The sequence below is a fragment of the Zalophus californianus genome, chromosome 16 (assembly GCF_009762305.2).
Source record: "Zalophus californianus isolate mZalCal1 chromosome 16, mZalCal1.pri.v2, whole genome shotgun sequence".
Taxonomy (NCBI): domain Eukaryota; kingdom Metazoa; phylum Chordata; class Mammalia; order Carnivora; family Otariidae; genus Zalophus; species Zalophus californianus.
In genome coordinates, this window is record NC_045610.1 from 29,289,502 (window position 1) to 29,308,622 (window position 19,121).

General features: G+C 46.7%; 1 protein-coding gene across 2 annotated transcripts in view; it reads right to left on the minus strand.

Annotated features, from left to right (window-relative positions):
- Positions 1–17,575, minus strand: part of SCPEP1 (serine carboxypeptidase 1) — a 33,107-nt gene extending 15,532 nt beyond the window's left edge. For both annotated transcript variants that reach the window (XM_027567694.2, XM_027567693.2), the window contains exons 1-5: positions 17,450–17,575; positions 14,035–14,183; positions 9,768–9,857; positions 4,954–5,109; positions 4,530–4,604 (exon numbers count right to left, since the gene is read on the minus strand). In XM_027567694.2, the coding sequence (XP_027423495.1) occupies positions 4,530–4,604; positions 4,954–5,109; positions 9,768–9,857; positions 14,035–14,183; positions 17,450–17,516 (537 nt within the window). In that variant the 5' untranslated portion in view covers positions 17,517–17,575. The remainder of the gene's footprint in view (positions 1–4,529; positions 4,605–4,953; positions 5,110–9,767; positions 9,858–14,034; positions 14,184–17,449) is intronic.
- Positions 17,576–19,121: the final 1,546 nt, after the last annotated feature.

The following is a 19,121-nucleotide window of genomic DNA, read 5'->3' on the forward strand; positions in this document are numbered from 1 at the left end:
TCAACTGTCCTCAAACAAAAAAAAGTGTTTAAAAAAGATGTATGTGTTGGCGCCTGGGTGGCTCTGTCATTAAGCATCTGCCTTTGGCTCAGGTCATGATCCCAGGGTCCGGGGATCGAGCCCCGCATCGGGCTCCCTGCTCCGCGGGAAGCCTGCTTCTCCCTCTCCCACTCCCCCTGCTTGTGTTCCCTCTCTCGCTCTCTCTCTCTCTCTCTGTCAAACAAATAAAAAACCTTGGGGCGCCTGGGTGGCTCAGTCGTTAAGCGTCTGCCTTCAGCTCAGGTCATGATCCCACTGTCCGGGGATCGAGCCCCGCATCGGGCTCCCTGCTCCGCGGGAAGCCTGCTTCTCCCTCTCCCACTCCCCCTGCTTGTGTTCCCTCTCTCGCTGTCTCTCTCTCTCTCTGTCAAACAAATAAAAAACCTTGGGGCGCCTGGGTGGCTCAGTCGTTAAGCGTCTGCCTTCAGCTCAGGTCATGATCCCACTGTCCGGGGATCGAGCCCCGCATCGGGCTCCCTGCTCCGCGGGAAGCCTGCTTCTCCCTCTCCCACTCCCCCTGCTTGTGTTCCCTCTCTCACTGTCTCTCTCTCTGTCAAATAAATAAAATCTTAAAAAAAAAAAAAAAGATGTGTGTAGGGGCACCTGGGTGGCTCAGTTGGTTAAGCGTCTGCCTCTGGCTCAGGTCAGGATTTCAGGGTCCTGGGATGGAGCGCTGCGTCAGGCTCTGCGTTCAGTGGGGAGTCTGCTTGTCCGTCTCCCTCTGGCCCTCCCCGCCCCGCACCGCTCCTGCTTTGTCTCTCTCTCAAATAATCAAAATCTTTAAAAAAAATAAGTATATGTGGATTTTCCACTGAGCAGGAGGTGATAGCTCCTAACCCCCACGTTGGATTAGTTTATGGAGGCATGGAATACCTCTGGAATGATACGGAAGCAACTAATATCAGAGGCTGCCTTAGAGGAGGCGGACAGAGGCAAGAGGGAGATTTTTTACAGAACACCTTTTTCATTTTTTGAATTTTAAATTATGTACCTGCACAAACTAGAGATCTAAAACGAAACTACCTGGCTTGGAGCATCAGTAATTATAGAGAAGGAATTATGCATTTATCTGGGTTTTCCAGAAGGAACTTAGTTCTTTTCATTTGTTTTATTTTTAAAATTTAGGTGACTTCTACACCCAATGTGGGGCTCAAACTCAGAACCTGGAGATCAAGAGTCACACACTCCTCTGACTGAGCAAGCCAGGTGCCCCCAGGAACTTATTTCATAAGTGACCTAAGAAGTCCAGACGATGAGGGAAAGTTCCACTTTATAGAAGAATACCAGCTAATGGGTGTGAACAAAAAGATAGGAGGAGAAAACCAACATTTTGAAACTCCTAATGAACTTACGGACTTACAGGAGAATTAAAAATGATGCTAAAGCCATCAGGTGAAAGATGGATGAACTGGACATCCATACAGGGTTAAGAGAACACGACTCATAACTTTCTGCCCAGACAAAGGGTGAGACAGTCCAGTGGAAAAATCAGACTAGATCTAGATACTATGTCCTTTCTGATTTGAAGCACAATGAAGTGCACAACATCACGGATTATTAGAGGCTGGCAATTTATTCTATAAAGGGCCAGAATTTAAAATATTTTAAGCTTTCTAGACCAGTCTATGTTGTAATTACTCAGCTCTGCCACTGTAAGGCTAGAGCAGTTATAGGCAGTATGTAAACAAATGAAGAGTTCTAATAAAACTTTATTTGTGGACACTGAAATCTGAGTTTCATATAACTTTCATGCATCATGAAATATTATTCTGCTTCTAATCCCCTCCCCGCACCCCCACCACTTAAAAATGTAAAAGCCATTCTTAGCTCACAGGTTGTATGTAAACAGGTGGTGAGCTGGATTTGACCTCTGGGCCATAGTTTCCCCAAACCTGACCTATTATAATATATGCTATCCAAAACTTTTACCTTGAATGTATTAGACCATTATATATAACTGATAGTTTCATAGGAAACGCAATAAAGAGAGAAATAAACAAAATAAATAAACACCATGAAGACGTTACCAAAGCCTGAAAAGGAAACAAGCCAAGTGGTCTGGTTTCTTCACCAAATCAGAGTCATAATAAAGGGGCTGTGCTAGATGGAAACAGACTTTAGGGACACCGCAGCCAGACGAATTCCTGCATCTGGTCTGATTAATGGCTTAGACTAACCAGCTATCAAGGACATGCCGGGATCATTAAAGAAATCTGCATATTTGAGACGAAAATGTACTGAAATGGGAAGGTGAGGACTAGTGACTGAAGAAAGCAGGCTGCAGACATTATGTCTAAGATCATCTCATATTGGTTTAAAAAAGCCTTTTATAAAAGTGCAGGAAAAGATGTAAAGGCCATCCACTGAGGCGTTAGGGAGCTCTCCAGCTGCTGGGAAGGTGACATTTTCAGCTTTAATTTGTACTTGCCGTATTTTCTAATTTTCTGTTATGCACATGTACTATTTCTTATGAAAGGTTTTTTTTAAAGAACTTATAAATCTTAAAAAAGTAAAGGGGGGCGCCTGGCTGGCTCAGTCGTTAAGCGTCTGCCTTCGGCTCAGGTCATGATCCCAGGGTCCTGGGATCGAGCCCCACATCGGGCTCCCTGCTCGGCAGGAAGCCTGCTTCTCCCTCTCCCACTCCCCCTGCTTGTGTTCCTGCTCTCGCTATCTCTCTCTCTGTCAAATAAATAAATAAAATCTTTAAAAAAAAAAGATTCTCAGGCGCCTGGGTGGCTCAGTCGGTTAAGCGACTGCCTTCGGCTCAGGTCATGATCCTGGAGTCCCGGGATCGAGTCCCGCATCGGGCTCCCTGCTCAGCAGGGAGTCTGCCTCTCCCTCTGACCCTCTTCCCTCTCGTGCTCTCTATCTCTCATTCTCTCTCTCTCAAATAAATAAATAAAATCTAAAAAAAAAAATTAAAAAAAGATTCTCTCTCCTCCCTCTGCTCCCCCACCATCCCACACTCTCATTGACTCTCTCAAATAAATAAATAAAAGTTTTTAAAAAAAATCCTCTGACACACACACACTTAAGAATGCCCAAGGACGGGTTCCTGGAACTGAAATTATTGGGTCCAAGGGCATATAGATTTTAAAAGTTGACAGAGACTGCCTAATTGCTCTTTTAAAATGACTTAGCAATCTCCATTCCCATCAAGAGTGTAGGAGAGCACTTATTTCCCTGACTTCTTACCAAAACTGGGTGTCATCAATCTCTAAATATTTATAAGCCTTACAGATTTAGCTACTAACAAAAGTTGAGGGCTCCTGAGTGGCTCAGTCGGTTGAGCGACTGCCTTCGGCTCAGGTCATGGTCCTGGAGTCCCGGGATCGAGTCCCGCATCAGGCTCCCTGCTCGGCGGGGAGTCTGCTTCTCCCTCTGACCCTCCCCCCCTCTTATGTGCTCTCTGTCTCTCATTCTCTCTCTCTCTCAAATAAATAAATAAAATCTTTAAAAAAAAAAGTGGAGCATTTATCTTATCTTCACGGGCTGTTTATTTTTTTCTATAAATGGCTTGTTTATACTCTTTGTCAATTTACTACTGGGATATTGTCCTTTTTTATAGTTATCACTACGAATACTTTTTCTATCATATGTTTGTGTATGTATATACATACATCTTTTGAAATTATCTATGGAACTCTTAGGTTTTAAATTCGAATGTGGTCTAAATATGTCAACCTTATCCTTTTTGTGTTTTGGGTGTTCCATCGTATGAAGGAAAGCTTCAGGGGCGCCTGGGTGGCTCAGTCAGCTGTGTCCAATTCTTGATTTAGGGTCAGGTCAGGATCTTGGGGTTGTAAGACGGAGCCCCGCGTTGGGTTCTGTGCTGGGCATGGACTCCGCTTGAGATTCTCTCTCCCTCTGCCCCTCCCCCCTCCCCGGCTCACGAGCACTCACCCTCTCTCTCTCTCTCTCTAAAAAAAAAAAAAAAAAAAAAAAATTATTTAAAATGAAAAGAAAATAAAAAATTTAAAAAATGAAGGAAAGCCTCAGGTTTTCTTACAGTTTTGATTTTTATGTTTGGATTTTTAATCTATCTAGAACTGATGTTTTATGAAAGAAAGAACTCCACGTTATGGTTTTTCAAAGCGAGAGCCGTTCATTTCCATACCATTCATTGACTATTCTATCTGCTACCCAATGATTTGAAATGCCATCTTATCATCGGATATGACAATGCCATATGATCATATGCGTGACACGTTATTTACATACACATATGTACACATCATGTCCTGCTGCATTTAATCCTCTAGTCTGCTGCTACGTTAGTACCACACTGGTTTACATGCTGTAGCTTTCTTTATAGCTTGTACCACATCTGCTAGGGCAACCTTCACTGTTCTCTTTGAAACTTTTTGTGGTTATTATTACAGACTTTATACAAGGTCCCACTCAAAGTACATTCAGTATCAGGTGATACAGAAAGAAACAGAATCAGTGTCTATCTGAAACCAAAGCAACAAAGTCATTTTCCCCGTTACCTTATAAAGTTCTAGACCAATGCCAGCTGCCATTTTGCCTCCGTAGGACTCTGAGAAAATGTAGAATGGAATCGTCTAGCAAGAAAAGGAATTTACAAAGAATAAATATCCCGGATGCCTTCTTTTCCCCCACATGAGTTAAGTTCAAATTTCTACCGCATGTAATGGCCAAACAAAACAAATCTGCTTTTCTTGGTCTTTTCCCCCATATCTGATTAGAATACTGGGTTCTAAGGTCATTCTTTCAAGCTCAAAACCACTTTGAGATGATAGAAACAAAAGGCCACAACCTGCTCTCGGGTGCAGAAAAGTTTTCTCTGATAATGGCTGGACATTGAACTCTTGGGGAAACAAGTTAATTCAGATGGCTGTAGCAGGGTGACTGCTAGCCCCTTTGCTCACCTGTCCCCAAGTCACTGCTCACCTGAAATTCCTTGTGGCAATCAAAGAAAGTCTTCAGGAGAACCATCATGTCTGAAGCCACTGTGGCGAGGTCTTTGGCATATGCGTCACTCTTGTTCACATAACTGAACCCACTGCCCACAGGGTTATCCACAAATAGGAGACTGGCTGACTGGAGCTATACATCACACAGGAAAGTCAAGTGGTACAACCACTCAGTTAGTCACCGACTATCTTTCCACCATCTTTTTTTTAAATTTATTTTTATTTATTTATTTATTTTAAAGATTTTATTTATTTGAGAGAGAGAGAATGAGAGATAGAGAGCACAAGAGGGAAGAGGGTCAGAGGGAGAAGCAGACTCCCTGCTGAGCAGGGATCCTGATGTGGGACTGGACCCCAGGACTCCAGGATCATGACCTGAGCCGAAGGCAGTCACCTAACCAACTGAGCCACCCAGGCGCCCTTTATTTTTATTTCCACCATCTTCTATGCGTGTTAACCCATGCATGTGAAGATACCAGTGTGCTTACGATCCTACTGCTAAAAGGGATTTCAAAAAATAAGGGTCAGGAGGGGCCCCTGGCTGGCTTAGTCGGTAGAGCTTGTAACTCTTGACCTCAGGGTTGTGAGTTCAAGCCCCACATGGGGCCTGGAGCCTACTTAAAAAAATAAGTAAGAAGGACCAGGAACATAGACTACTAAGGCAAAGAGAGGCAAAGAAAAGAAGAGGCAAGAAGGAAAGATTAACATACACACAGGGACCAAAGCATCTAAGCTGTCACTTTTCACACAATATGGCATCCTAAACATAATCCACTGGCTCAGGTAGAGCCACGCAGCATCCGTCGGAGCCACGGCTCAAAGCAGTGACGGTACCACCGAGGTCTGAATATCACGTATCAGTTTTCTTCAAGATGAATCCAATTTCCACAGAAGCCTGGCCTCCAGTACACCGCAAGTACAGAACTTACCCTAATACCTTTTCCAAAGAGGCTCAGAGCTATAGAATCCTCTGTCTGGAAGGATCCTCACTGGTGACACAGTCCAGCCATGTCCTTTACTGATCAGGGAATTAAAGTTGAGAAAAGACCCAGGACTTGTCCAAAGAAGGTCACAAAGCTGGACAAGTAATGGCAGCATCAGCACTCAGGCCTGGGCCTCCTCACTTCTCATTCAGGCTCTCTGCCTGAGTTGCGCTGTGCTCTGAGTTCTGGAAAACTTGCGAACAAGCCAGTGTGGCGCTCTGCTACAGCACGTAGCAAGTTCAGGAATGTTCCAGGCTAAGGGAACGGCATGTGCAAAGACCCTGAGGCAAAAGTAAACTGCACTTAAGAAGGACCAGCAGGAGACAAAGAGAATCCAAGGGCTCAGAGGGGACCTTAAGGAAGAGGTGGTCCTGCAATGAGTCTTGAATGGTAGATGTGAGTATAGGAAGCTAGATGTGAATGAGGGGCCAAAGGAATGAGGTCCAAGCCAAGGAACTGGCCAGGCAGGGCCTGAAGGGAGTGTGTACATGGACAGACGTTGGGAAATGGGGCAGGAGGTAGGCAGAGACCAATTTAAGCCCAGGAATCTGGCTCTGATCTTCTGGGAACTGAAAGATATTAAACTAAGGAGTGATTTGTATTGGAGAGGCACTCTGAAAGCAGCCACTAGAGAGGATGGAAAAGGGATGGATGAAGAATCTTAACACGTGGGTGTTAAACACAGAGTTACCATATGACCCAGCAATTCCACTTTGAGGTAGATTCCCCCCCACAAAACCGAAAATAAGAACTCAAACAAATGTTTGCACACCAGTATCCTCTGCACTCGTCATCAGAGCCAAAGGGTGGAAACAACCCAATTGTCCATCAACAGATGAAGAGACAAACTGTGGTCTATCCACACAATGGACTCTTATTCAGCCTTACAAAATGGGGACTAGTGGCACATCCGACATGGATGAACCTTGCAAATATCATGCGACATGAAAGAAGCCACACCCCAAAGGCCACATACTGTATGACTCCATAGTTATAAGATGGCTAACACAGCCAAATCTGTAGAGACGGGAAGTTGTTAGTGGTGGCCTAAGGAGAGGCTGGTGGTTAATACTTAAGGGGTATGAGGTTTTCTGGGATGGGAGGGTAGTGAAAATGTTCTGAAACTGATTGTGGTAATGGTTGTAAAACTCTGAATATATGGAAAGCCACTGAATCGTATACTTTAAATGGGTGAGTCGTATGGTATGTGAATTATATTTCAATAAGGCTATATTTTAAGAACTCATTTTTAGGGGCACCTTAGGTGGCTCAGTCGGTTAAGCATCTGCCTTTGGCTCAGGTCATGATCTCAGGGTCCTGGGATCGGGATCCCTGCTCAGCGGGGAGTCTGCTTCTCCCTCCCCCTGCTTGTGCTCTCTCTCTCTCTCTCTCTCAAATAAATAAAATCTTAAAAAAAAAAAAAGGATTCATTTTTAGGTCAAACTGATTGGATGAGCGGGGTGAGGGGCAGAAGACAAGGATGGCTCTCTGGTTTCTGGCTCAGGCACCTGATTGGGACACATGGAGTTCGCTGGTTTTGTGGGTGGACAGAGGGTCTGGTGTACTAATGAATATAGTTTGGGATATGCTGAATAGGGGATGTATGAGGGACATCGACATGGAGACATCTCAGAAGCAAATGGAGAAATAGTTCTGGGGCCAAAAGTTCTGAGCTGGAGATACTGACTTGGGAGTTCATCATCACCTTCTATGTGTCCTTAAAGCAGTTTGAGAGGACAGGGCTGCCCAAAGAACACACAGAAGAGAATGTTACCAAGGACAGAGTACGGGACACAGCAACGTCCAAGGCACGGGAATGGCCAACAGGGTGGCAAAAGAAATCCATGAAAAAATCCCATGAAGGATCTGCTGGACTTGGGATTGGGAAGCCAGCATGCCCCTGGGGACAAGAGCTCCAGCAGAGTTACGAGGAGAGAGCCAGGTGGGTTAGGGCAGGGCTGCCCAACCTCATCACGGCCATGGAGGAGATCCTTGTATTCCATCCTAGAGCTAATGTGCATTGGATTCCCTAGCACCCACTCTCTCCTGCCCTCAGCCCCAGCCCCCAGCCCAGAAAGCTCTAGGTGAAGGCATAAATAGGAGGTAAAGACTAGACAGCGGTAAACAGAGGCACACCTCATTTTACTGCACTTTTTATAAATCGAAGGTTTGTGGGCAGCCCCGCATCAAGCAAGTCGGCCGCTACCATTTTCCCAACAGCATCTGCTCACTTCATGTCTCTGGGCCACACTTTAGTAATTCTTGCAATATTTCAAATTGTTTCATTATTACTGTACTTGTTACAGTGTTCTGTAACCAGTGATTGCCACTCACGGAAAGCTCAGATGATGGCTAGCATTTTTAGCAATAGGGTCCTTTTCCCTTAAGGTACGTACACTGTTTTTTTACGCAACAGGGTCCTTTTCCCTTAAGGTACGTACACTGTTTTTTTACACATCACATCAGTGCCTGTGGAACAGACCACAGTATAGTGTAAGCATAACTTTTATATGCCCTGGGAAATAAAAAAAGTCATCTGACCCGCTTTATTGTGGTGGTCCAGAACCGAACCCGCAGTATCTCCGAGGTTTGCCTGGATAAAGAATTCTTTTAAGAAAGGCGGGATTGGAAAAAAAAAAAAAAAAGAAAGGCGGGATTGGGGTGCCTGGGTGGCTCAGTCGTTAAGCGTCTGCCTTCGGCTCAGGTCATGATCCCAGGGTCCTGGGATCGAGCCCCGCATCGGGCTCCCTGCTCCGCGGGAAGCCGGCTTCTCCCTCTCCCACTCCCCCTGCTTGTGTTCCCTCTCTCGCTGTCTCTGTCTCTCTCTGTCAAATAAATAAATAAATAAAATCTTTAAAAAAAGGAAGCGCAGGAGCTGGAGGGGCTGGTGTAGTAAGCTGGGGAAAACCTGTGCATGCCCACATCCCAGGGAGAGCCTAGAGATGGCGTAAGGATAGAGAAAGTTAGTAACTGAGTGGACTATTGGAGGAAAGGACATCAGCAGAGAGGAACCTCAGGTGTTGTTCTGGGAGGGAGGCTGAGGGGCAGAGGGGTAAAGCACTTACTAGCGAGGACAGGGCATACCACAGGAGACGGCTCTGTTCTCCCGGGAGGCAGGTGGACAGGTCAGACACGGGGCGGGGGGGGAGCAGAGTCTCAGCACACGGCAGAGGCGGCCCTAAGCCCGGGCAAAGCCCACAGCCGGGCAACAGCCCCACCCGGCTACGGTGTCGGCCGCCAGTGCTGGGCACCTGGGAGGAGGAGCCAAGCAGGTGAACAGTGGGGCTGACCCAAGCTTAGGGGTGGCAGGGCTGTTTCGGGAGATGGAGGAAGGAGCCAGGGGTTGAGCAGCGAGGGGTTACGGCAGGAAGTGAAACTAAGAATGAGGGAGGGAGGGAGACAGAACTAGAGAGACACCAGAAGGGCAGAGGACAAGGGGTCTGAGGTCTTGATGGAGTCAAGAAGCAAGGCAGGCGAAGGGAGACGGGACAGGATTGGGGGTTGTGGCCGGAGGCGGGGACCCTGCAGTTGGGCTAGAGAGATGGCCAAGATGTAGGAGGTGTCAAAGTCCAGGGTGTCAGCTAGAATAGGCTTCTGCCACCAAGTGGAGAGAAAGCTCCTCGATGCGGCACGGCCAAAGAGGAAGCCTGTGGACAAGTGCGCAGGCCCCAGGACACACGGGGAAAGGGATGGGGCAGGATGGCTGGACTTGTGACCCCACCCGGAATGGGGGAGGGTCGGGGGGGGGAGGGCCTCAGCCCTGGGGATGCCACAGGGCGCTTGCACTTAGGGGCTGTGCGCACTGTACCCAGGTACTTCTTCGTGGTTTGAGATCACTATCAAGGGGCCCAATTTCCTCGAAGTTTCCAAATCCAGTGCTGGAACCGCCTGGACCACCCTGCAGAAGAGAAAATAAATATAAACCCAGAGAAAACATCAGTCAAATCTTAAGTCATTATAACGGCAACCACATTCACAATAAACAATTCATGATTTAGCAACGGCTGGGACAACATTATACAAAAGACCGAACTGACCCGGTGAACCGGGGTGTCTGTACCAAAAGAGCCCCTTTTAAAGGGAAGAGACCCAGGGACACCTGGCTGGCTCAGTCCGTAGAGCATGTGACTTTTGATCTCAGGGTTGCGAGTTTGAGCCTCGTGTTGGGTGCAGAAATTACTTGAAAATAAAATTTCAATTTAAATAAATAAATAAATAAACAAACAGGAAGAAAAGACGTGGCCTAAGAGCCCCAGAGGGAACTTTCCTACCTCTGATCCTCTGAGATTGAACCCTGGCCTGCCACGGGGCTCGCTGGCCTTCAAAACACCTTGTCCACCTCCTCCCATTTCTAGGATGAGCAGTTAAGGCTCAGGGAAGGGGCACAGCAATTAGGGGTCTGCCAGGCCTGGACCTGGGGCCCTGTCACCCTCCACCTCATCACCCTCTCCTCAGTGTCCCTGCGGACTGACAAGGGATGCAGATTGAGGGGCAATTTGATCACGAGGATCCCCAGCATAGAATTCAACAAATGCAAAAAAGTCTCCAGAGCAGGGAGGACCCAAAACCGCGCACACCCAGGACCAAGGGCGGGGCAGCACTGTGACCAGAGCTCGGTGCTGGGGCCCAACCATGAGAGGTGGCGGTCCTGTGAGCTGTGAAGGGCTAAGTGAGGGAGGGAGGCCCTTCAGAAGATGGTCAGGGGAAAGCATGGTCAGTACTCTTCGGGACAAAGTCTCGGGGGCCAGCTGAGCCAAGGGGATAGGCCTTGAATAAAAGGATATTGCCTCCCAGTGCATGAGCAAGATGGGCAGGAAGGGAGATCCACAAACATGGAAGGAATAGCTCTGGCAAAAGAGAAGCCAGGGCTATTTGTATAGGGAAATCTAAAGGGGAAAAAAAAAAAAAAGCCGGGGCGCTTGGGTGGCTCAGTTGGTTAAGTGGCTGCCTTTGGCTCGGGTCCTGATCTCGGGGTCCTGGGATTGAGCCCCGCGTCGGGCTCCCTGCTTTGCGGGGAGTCGGCTTCTCCCTCTACCTGCTTGTGTACTTTCTCTCTCTCTCTTTATGTCGAATAAATAAACAAAACCTTAAAAAAAGGAAAAAAAGACAACATAGGGTCAGGGCTTAGGGGTAACTGGAGGACCCCAACAGGGAAAGACTGATGAAACTATGTAATGTTTTGAACCTACACCAAACTATTACAAAACTGGGTGGCTATAAATCCCTCTAATTATATGCACTCTGTATCTTAAGCTTTCCTAATAGCATGGTAAAAAGCTCACCAACCCGAGGCAGCTATTCATCACAGTGATATTTATAACAGCGAAAGGATACACCTCCAGTGTCCCTCACTTGGGAACAGGTTAGTAAGTTATGACACGTCTACAAGACGGACTATGAAACAGCCACTGAGAACCACAAACTATACAAAACTATGTGGCAACACTGAAAAATGCTTATAATGCAACACGCAGTAAGTTAAGAGCAAGTATGGATCCCTGGGTGAGTGCTGGGCCCCTTTCTCCTAGCTGACTGACTGGGAGACAGAACAGGACCAGAGCTGAAGGAGGGAAGCTGGGAATCCTAGGGGGCTTGACCTTGCTGGCACAAACCCCAATTTCCTGTCCTGCTTTTGATAAACTGTGGCTGGCAGCAGGAGAAGACACTCCCCCGCCCCCCCCCCCCCCCCGCAATGGCAACAAGAAACTGGCTGGAGGATGTTTCTGTTCTATTTGAGAACATTCCACTGCAAAATCCTTTTTCCTTTAGAACCTTGGGATGGGGTGCTGTCATGGCCCAGGACTACCCAGTGACTCTGAAATACGGGAAGTGTGTCAACAGACCAACCGAAATGCTTAAATGACTTGAGTGTGTACCTAAAATAGCTCTCTACTCCACTCAGAGTTACTTCACTCAGGTGACATGACCTCAGTTCTCAAAGACCTGCCCACAGAAGTCAGTACGTGCATCGTCAGTAGGCTGCTAAGATAGATCTCCTTTAAATCTAAATTAATTATTTCTTCCCTAGTCTTTTTCCTTCTCCCGTGGGCTTCTGGGGAACTGAAGGGCAGGCTGGTTAGTTAGCCTGTTGATAACCTTCATATAGTACCTCAGCTCAGAGGGTCAACCTAACCAAAGGTGACAAACGGGGCGGCCTCTGGGGGCCACGAAGTGTACGCACAGAGCAGAGAACTCGGCTGTGGGCAGAGGGATCCCCTCCTCCATAAGCTCCTGCCCTGTCTGAAAGGGGGTCACTCCTCTGGGAAAGGAGGGTCAGGCCCCAAGTTGCCAAGTCTCCTGATTTTTGGGAAAAGGAATGTCTTGAATTTAAAATGTTGGCAACTGGGGCACCCGGGTGGTGCAGTCGGCTGCGCCTCTGACTTGGTTTTGGCTGAGGTGGTGACCTCAGGGTCATGAGATCGAGCCCCACGCTGGGCTCCACGCTCAGCCCAGAGTCTGCTTGGAATTCTCTCTCCCTCTCCCTCCCCGCCACTTCTCTCTCTAAAATAAATAAATAAATCTTTTTTTTTTTTTTAAGATTTTATTCATTTATTTGAGAGAGAGAATGAGATAGAGAGCATGAGAGGGGGCGCGGGTCAGAGGGAGAAGCAGACTCCCTGCCAAGCAGGGAGCCCTATGTGGGACTCGATCCCGGGACTCCAGGATCATGACCTGAGCCGAAGGCAGTCGCTTAACCAACTGAGCCACCCAGGCGCCCAAATAAATAAATAAATCTTAAAAAAAAAAAATGTTGGCAACTAATTCAGATTGAATCACCACCTCACGCTGCAATCAACCAAAGGGAAGGTTTGGCAACTTCTGAACCTGAACAGTTTTTAAATTCCTGAGGGCCCAGAAAGTGCCTCAGGGCAGCACGTGACAAAGGGAACACTGACTGGGCAGCACCTGGCCTACACGCCAGCACTTCTGCTTTGGCTCTGTATGTCAGCTCTCACTTGAGTGTGGAAAAAGTCCTGCTGATTAATTAATAAAGACGTTCAAAACCCTCAAAATCCCTCAGATTAAAAACCAAAGCTCGGAAAATGGAACCCTGCTGCATCTCCACCTCCGGCAGCCCGGGGGCGGACAGAAGTCCCGTGGGGTACACATGTGGGGTCTTTTCTCAGATGTTTTCATATCTGCACCCTCAGGCTGGGCCTCACCTCCAGCCCTCGAAGGAGACAACTGTGATAATGCTACAAGAGAAATGGCCCTCCCTGCAAAGGGCAGCTCCTCTGAGCTCTATCTCACCAGAAAAGTCTGTAGGGGCGGGCTGAGGAGGCCAAGCCCAGGGCACTGGCAGGTTTCCTGCGAATACTGACATTCCGGGAGGAAGTGACATTTGCATCCCATGGAGAGGAGTAGCAGGACACCCTATTCACCGGTGAACAACCTGAAGCCCAATCTCAGCCACACGTCCAGTTTCCAGAGGCTGAAGCAAGTTTCCTCAACCCCTCCCTAGAGGCTCGTCTTCCAGGTGGGTGTGGGCCACCTCTGGACAGGTATTTTAGGAAGGCAAGAAAGGATCCTCTGCCTGCCCCCAGATACTCTTCAACCAGCTCCCTGCCTTCCATCCTACAATCAGAGCTCAAGATTAAGATGCAAACACACTCAGGGAGAAGGATAGGGTACATTTAACACTAAGGTACAAAAGGCTGAGTCCTTTCAAAAGATCAGCTTTTCTAGGGGCAACGAGTTAGGGTCGAGGAAGGACCGGGAGAAAAGGGAGAGGGGGGCGCTGCTCAGAGTACCTCAGCCTTTGCTTTGGAATCTTTCAAAATATTTCTGTCAGCACAGAGTCAAATGTGTCTTTAGGAGCTTCCACGAAGGCATCCTGCCGCTGACTGGGCTCAATATAAGAAAAGCCCTGCAAAGGCTAGAATCACTCTCTGATTTGGCCCCCTTGGTATACCATTGCCTTTGCCTGCCTCAGGAGGACACCAAAGCCCCAAGCTTCGGAGACCCCCCACTGGCCGCTGGATCAGATCAGTCCTTCCCCGCTGAACTGTGAGTTCTTAAGAGCAAGCAAAGTGGTTAAGTGGGGAAACCTGACCAGGCAGCCAAGCCACTTTTACCTGAAGCCACATGACCAGGGGCAGTTCTGAGAAGTTCTTGCAGGGGTTAGTGGCATAATAGAGCCACCAGAACATGTGGGCATCCTTGCGGATGGTCACATAATCCCATACTTCCTTTCCCTCCTCTGTGGGCCACTCCGTGATCGCTCCTGAAACAGAAGCACAACGTGATTGTCCCAAAGAATGTGTAACGTCCAGGTAAATTCCAAGCCCACAGAGACGGCCATGATAAACTGGAGATGATTTCGTTTCTATTTTAGGCACTCTACTCACTCTAATATATTGTGGAGATAAGGAAAAGCACTTCAGTTATGATAAAGCAAACCAGGAGCGCCTGGGTGGCTCAGTCAGTTAAGCCTCTGACTCTTGATCTCAGCTCAGGTCCTGATCTCAGGGGTGTGAGTTCAAGCCCTGCATCGGGCTCCATGCTGAGCACAGAGTCAGCTTGAGATTCTCTCCTTCTGCCCCTTCCACCCATTCTCTCTCTATAACAGATAAATAAATCTTAAAAAAAAAAAAGGCAAACCAAACTTAAGAGTGGCATAGGAGGTCAGGGCTTTCACTTTTTCCTCTGCACCCCCTGTAATATTCGGATTTTTAACAATTAGCATGAAACACTTTTGCAATTCTGTTTTAGAAAGACAGATTCAGGGGCACCTGGGTGGCTCAGGTGTTGAGCATCTATCTGCCTTCGGCTCAGGTCATGATCCCAGGGTGCTGGGATCGAGCCCCACATCGGGCTCCCTGCTCCACGGGAAGCCTGCTTCTCCTTCTCCCGCTCCCCCTGCTTGTGTTCCCTCTCTGTGTCTCTCTCTGTGAAATAAATAAATAAAATCTTTAAAAAAAAAAGAAAGAAAGATTCACATTTCTGGAAAAAAAGAAAAATCACACAATGCAAAATGCTAGCCTTTATATCTCATTTAATATATGATTAAAGAGATATCCCAAATGAGAGGGACCAATATTCACTATCTTATGCTGGGGCAACTGTTAGCTTTTGTGAAGGAGAAAAAAAACGTAGGTCCTTACTCGACACTATAAACCAAAATAAATTTCAAGCAGATCAAGTATTTCAATTTTAAAATTTAGATATTAAAAATAATATAAAAATATAATTGAGGATGCCTGCGTGGCTCAGACGGTTAAGTGTCTGCCTTCGGCTCAGGTCATGATCTCAGGGTCCTGGTGTCGAGCCCCGAATTAGGTTCCTTGCTCAGTGGGGAGCCTGCTTCTCCCTCTGCCTGCTGCTCACCCTGCTTGTGTTCTCTCACTCACTTTATCTCAAATAAATAAATAAAATCTTAAAAAAAAAATATATATATATATAGGGCGCCTGGGTGGCTCAGATGGTTAAGCGTCTGCCTTCAGCTCAGGTCATGATCCCAGGGTCCTGGGATCGAGTCCCGCGTCAGGCTCCCTGCTCCTTGGGAGCCTGCTTCTCCCTCTGCCTCTCTCTCTCTCTCTCTCTCTGTCTCTCATGAATAAATAAATAAAATCTTAAAAAAAATAAAAATAAAAATAAAATATATATATATATATATTTGAATGTTTTTTTGATCTCTGGATGGGGAAGTGATTTAAGCATACCCCAGAGACTATAAAGGAAAAGATCAGAAGAGTTGAGGGCAGGGACTTGTTATATTTTCTGTACAACAAAATTTATGTACATCAGAAATAAAATTAAAAGGCATACAACAAAGTAAGATCTGCAACAAATATGAAAAAGGGTGATTTTTCTTACTTGTGTAGATCAATTTCAAAAAGGAAGATCCTAATAGTTAAAATGGGTGAAGGCTCTGAGGAAATAATTTATGAAAAGGAAATCTGAATGTCTGATAAATATGTGAAAAAAGGGTTAACATCATTAATATTCAGCTATGAAAATCAAACCAATATGGTCACTAAAAATATCTTTGCTTATTTGATAGATCAAAAAATAATGGCAAGTGCCCAATGGCCACAAGGACACAGGAGACCAGTCCTTGGCACTGCTGGCAAGAGTGCACACTGACATCAGTTTTGGGGAAGGCAGCTTGGCTTTCCAAATATCAAAAGAAATATATGGAGTTTTGCAATTCTGTTTTAGAAAGACAGATTCAGGGGCACCTGGGTGACTCCATAGATCAAAACCTATATATATATATATATATCCTTTAATCCCACAGCTCCAATTTTCCCTAGTTAACTTTGTAGCATCTGCAAAATATGTATCTGAAAAGAGGAGGTTCAATACATTTTCCATGTCACCTTTGCGAAAGTAACAACTCTTGAGTTACAGTTGTTTTTCTCAAATATCCCTCTGCGGGTAAGAAAAAGCTGCTGTTCAGAGATGATGGGCTCCCCATGATGGGAGTTTCCTGCCTTCTACTTCCTCTTTTCTTAAATTTCAAGACCCCGTGGCAAGGAAAAGCACAAAAACTGGTCTCAAAAAGAAGAGAAGGGAGTAGAGGAGGAGACAATGAGGTTTTGTAAGTGAGAAGGATATAGATTAAGAAAACCAGAAAGTGGCTTGAAGAGCAAAACAGAGTGGCTAGATCATAGATGTGGCTGGAAGATTCTCTGTACAAGTGACCCAAGATTACATGACAGATATGGCTCGGGTCCCTTTTGACTTAACCGGTGGCCCTCCTCCCTTTCCTGGCAGTGACCGCTGTTAAAACTGGGGGGGGGGGGGCATATTTGACAACATTTCCCAGACCCAAGCTGAAGGGCCAGATGATCCCCAGTTTATAAATGGGAAGACGGGAACTCTTAAGCATTCTGCCTAAGATCACAAGGAAGTTGGTGGCCAGTTCGAATTCTCGGATCTTGATTCAGACCAAGAAACATTTTGCTGAAAGACTGAAAATCGATTTGCAAGTCATCCTATTAAACACGATTTTGTTTTTGTCAAAAAGAACGGCAGTGAGGGGAGATGTTATGCTGTTTGTTCTGTAAGAAGAGAGAGAAAGACCTCATCTCAATGAAACGTCCCAATCGTGGTAGGGTTGGTTTTTCAGGGTCCTTCGCACCGCATGTTTCAGCTCAAAATAGAAAGTCCTCATTAATCCCGTTTAGCAGCCAATCACCGCAGGAAAAGGGAGGGGGACTTAGGATCGTGGAAACCTCATCGATCAGCAGTTTCCCCAAGTCATGTATTTTGCACAACTGCTTCTACCTAGGCGTAGGGAAGAGAGGAGTACCAGAGCACTCAGGGCCAGAAAGGGGTAGAAAAAGCACTTAGCATTAAAAAAAAAAAGAAGAAGAAGAAGAAAGAAAGAAGGAAAGAGAGCGAGGTTCTAAAGCAGTATAATTACGCAAGGTAGAAACTAGGGGAAAGAAATTTGCTTTCAAAAGCACAAACCCACTAACAGACGCTCATCCCTGGAGAGAGACGGAGGTGCTGGCCGCTGATGCACCTTTTGCCCGAACCTACCGGTGCTCAGGCCCAGAAGCAGCAGCAACAGCAGAGACACGGGAGAGGTTCGGGGCGCCAGCTCCATGGCGAATACCGGGCGGCAGCATCAGCCGTAGGCTGGGACTCGCACCCCACCACGTGACAGCGGTGGGTGGGGCCTGGCCGGGCCCGGGCCGGGGGCGGGGCCTGTCTGAGGGGCCCGGGCGGGGGCGGGGGCGGGGCCTGGGCGATGGGCGGGGGACCGCTGCCTGTGTCCTGGGCGGGCTCTGCTGGTCTGGCCCACCCGGAGGCGAGGGGCGGCGCTCGGGGTATGCTCTCTGCCCCACCACGTCCTCCTCCGCCGTTTTGGGGACGGATCAGAGAAGTTGAGGCGTTTAATGCATTTGTTTGATTAGGTCGGGTCGTGGTACAGGACTGAAACGCTACGGACTAATAACCACGAGAACCGTCCTTCCTGTCGGGCTCATCTCTTCCTTCCCCCAAAATAGGCCTGGCATTTCAAAAGCTGCCTTTCCCCCCAAGAAGATGAAGCCTGAACCAACTGGTCGTAGAACACTGCGATTCCATTTTCACAGATTTAGCTTCAAAATTATTTTAACTATAAAATTACATATATCGTGGACATTTTGGAAATTACAAAAAAAATTTAGATCCTACAAAACCGTTGTTGGCATTTTGGGATATATTTTTCTCTGTTCTTCATCTTTTTAAGTATAATGATTAAAAGTTTTATTGTTTTTTTTTCTGTGTTGATAATTTGTCATTCACATAATTCTGTGTTAACATTGTCTTCACAACAGTCCTTTTTTAAAAAAATATTTTATTTGAGAGAGAGAGAGAGTGAGCACGAGCAGGGTGGAGAGGGAGAAGCAGACTCCCTGCTGAGCAGGGAGCCCTCTGTAGGGCTCTATCCCAGGACCCCAGGATCATGACCTGAGCTGAAGGCAGACGCTTAACAGACTATACCACCCAGGCGCCCCCACAACAAGTCATTTTAAAGAGGGAATTGTAGGTTTGGGTAGGAGAAGGGAGGAAATGAATGGTAGAGGGGTGTGTGTGTGTGTGTGTGTCTAACGGTCTTATTTTTTTCCTTGGGATATCCTGCACAACTCACCTCGTAGAACTAGGACACAAGATAATACAAGGACAGTGTGAGGGTCAGATTATTGCTGAATACTCTACTCAAAAAGTGCACGTGATAGAAAACGAAACAAAAACAAAGTCCATGCGACAATGACTCCTTTCCTGTTCCCCTCTGTATCCCTCTCCTCCGGACCCTTGTAAATGGACAGATGTTTTTATCGGCAACCTTATGAAATGACAGAGTCCTGCCGGTGAAGGGCAAGGGCACTGAGATTTGGGCCAGAGAAAAGAATTAGGCCAACAGGTTCTCTTAAGCTTGAGCTTGGGTTGGTCCTGGAATGTGTTAAATGCCATAATGAGGGTACTGGGGATAAGCCTCTTCTAAAGGAATATTTGAGAAATATACATACAGGTTACCCCCTTAGTTAAACATTAATAACTATGTCACAAACATTGTCTAAAGTTTTTCCTATCTAAGTAAAGCAGCCAAGTTGGTCTGTGTCACCAGAGCTTCAAATACTCTTAACCATTCCACTATAGCTAGACTTTCAGGGTTTTGTGTTTTCATGGCAAAAATAACACTATAGTAAATATATTTTCCATAAGG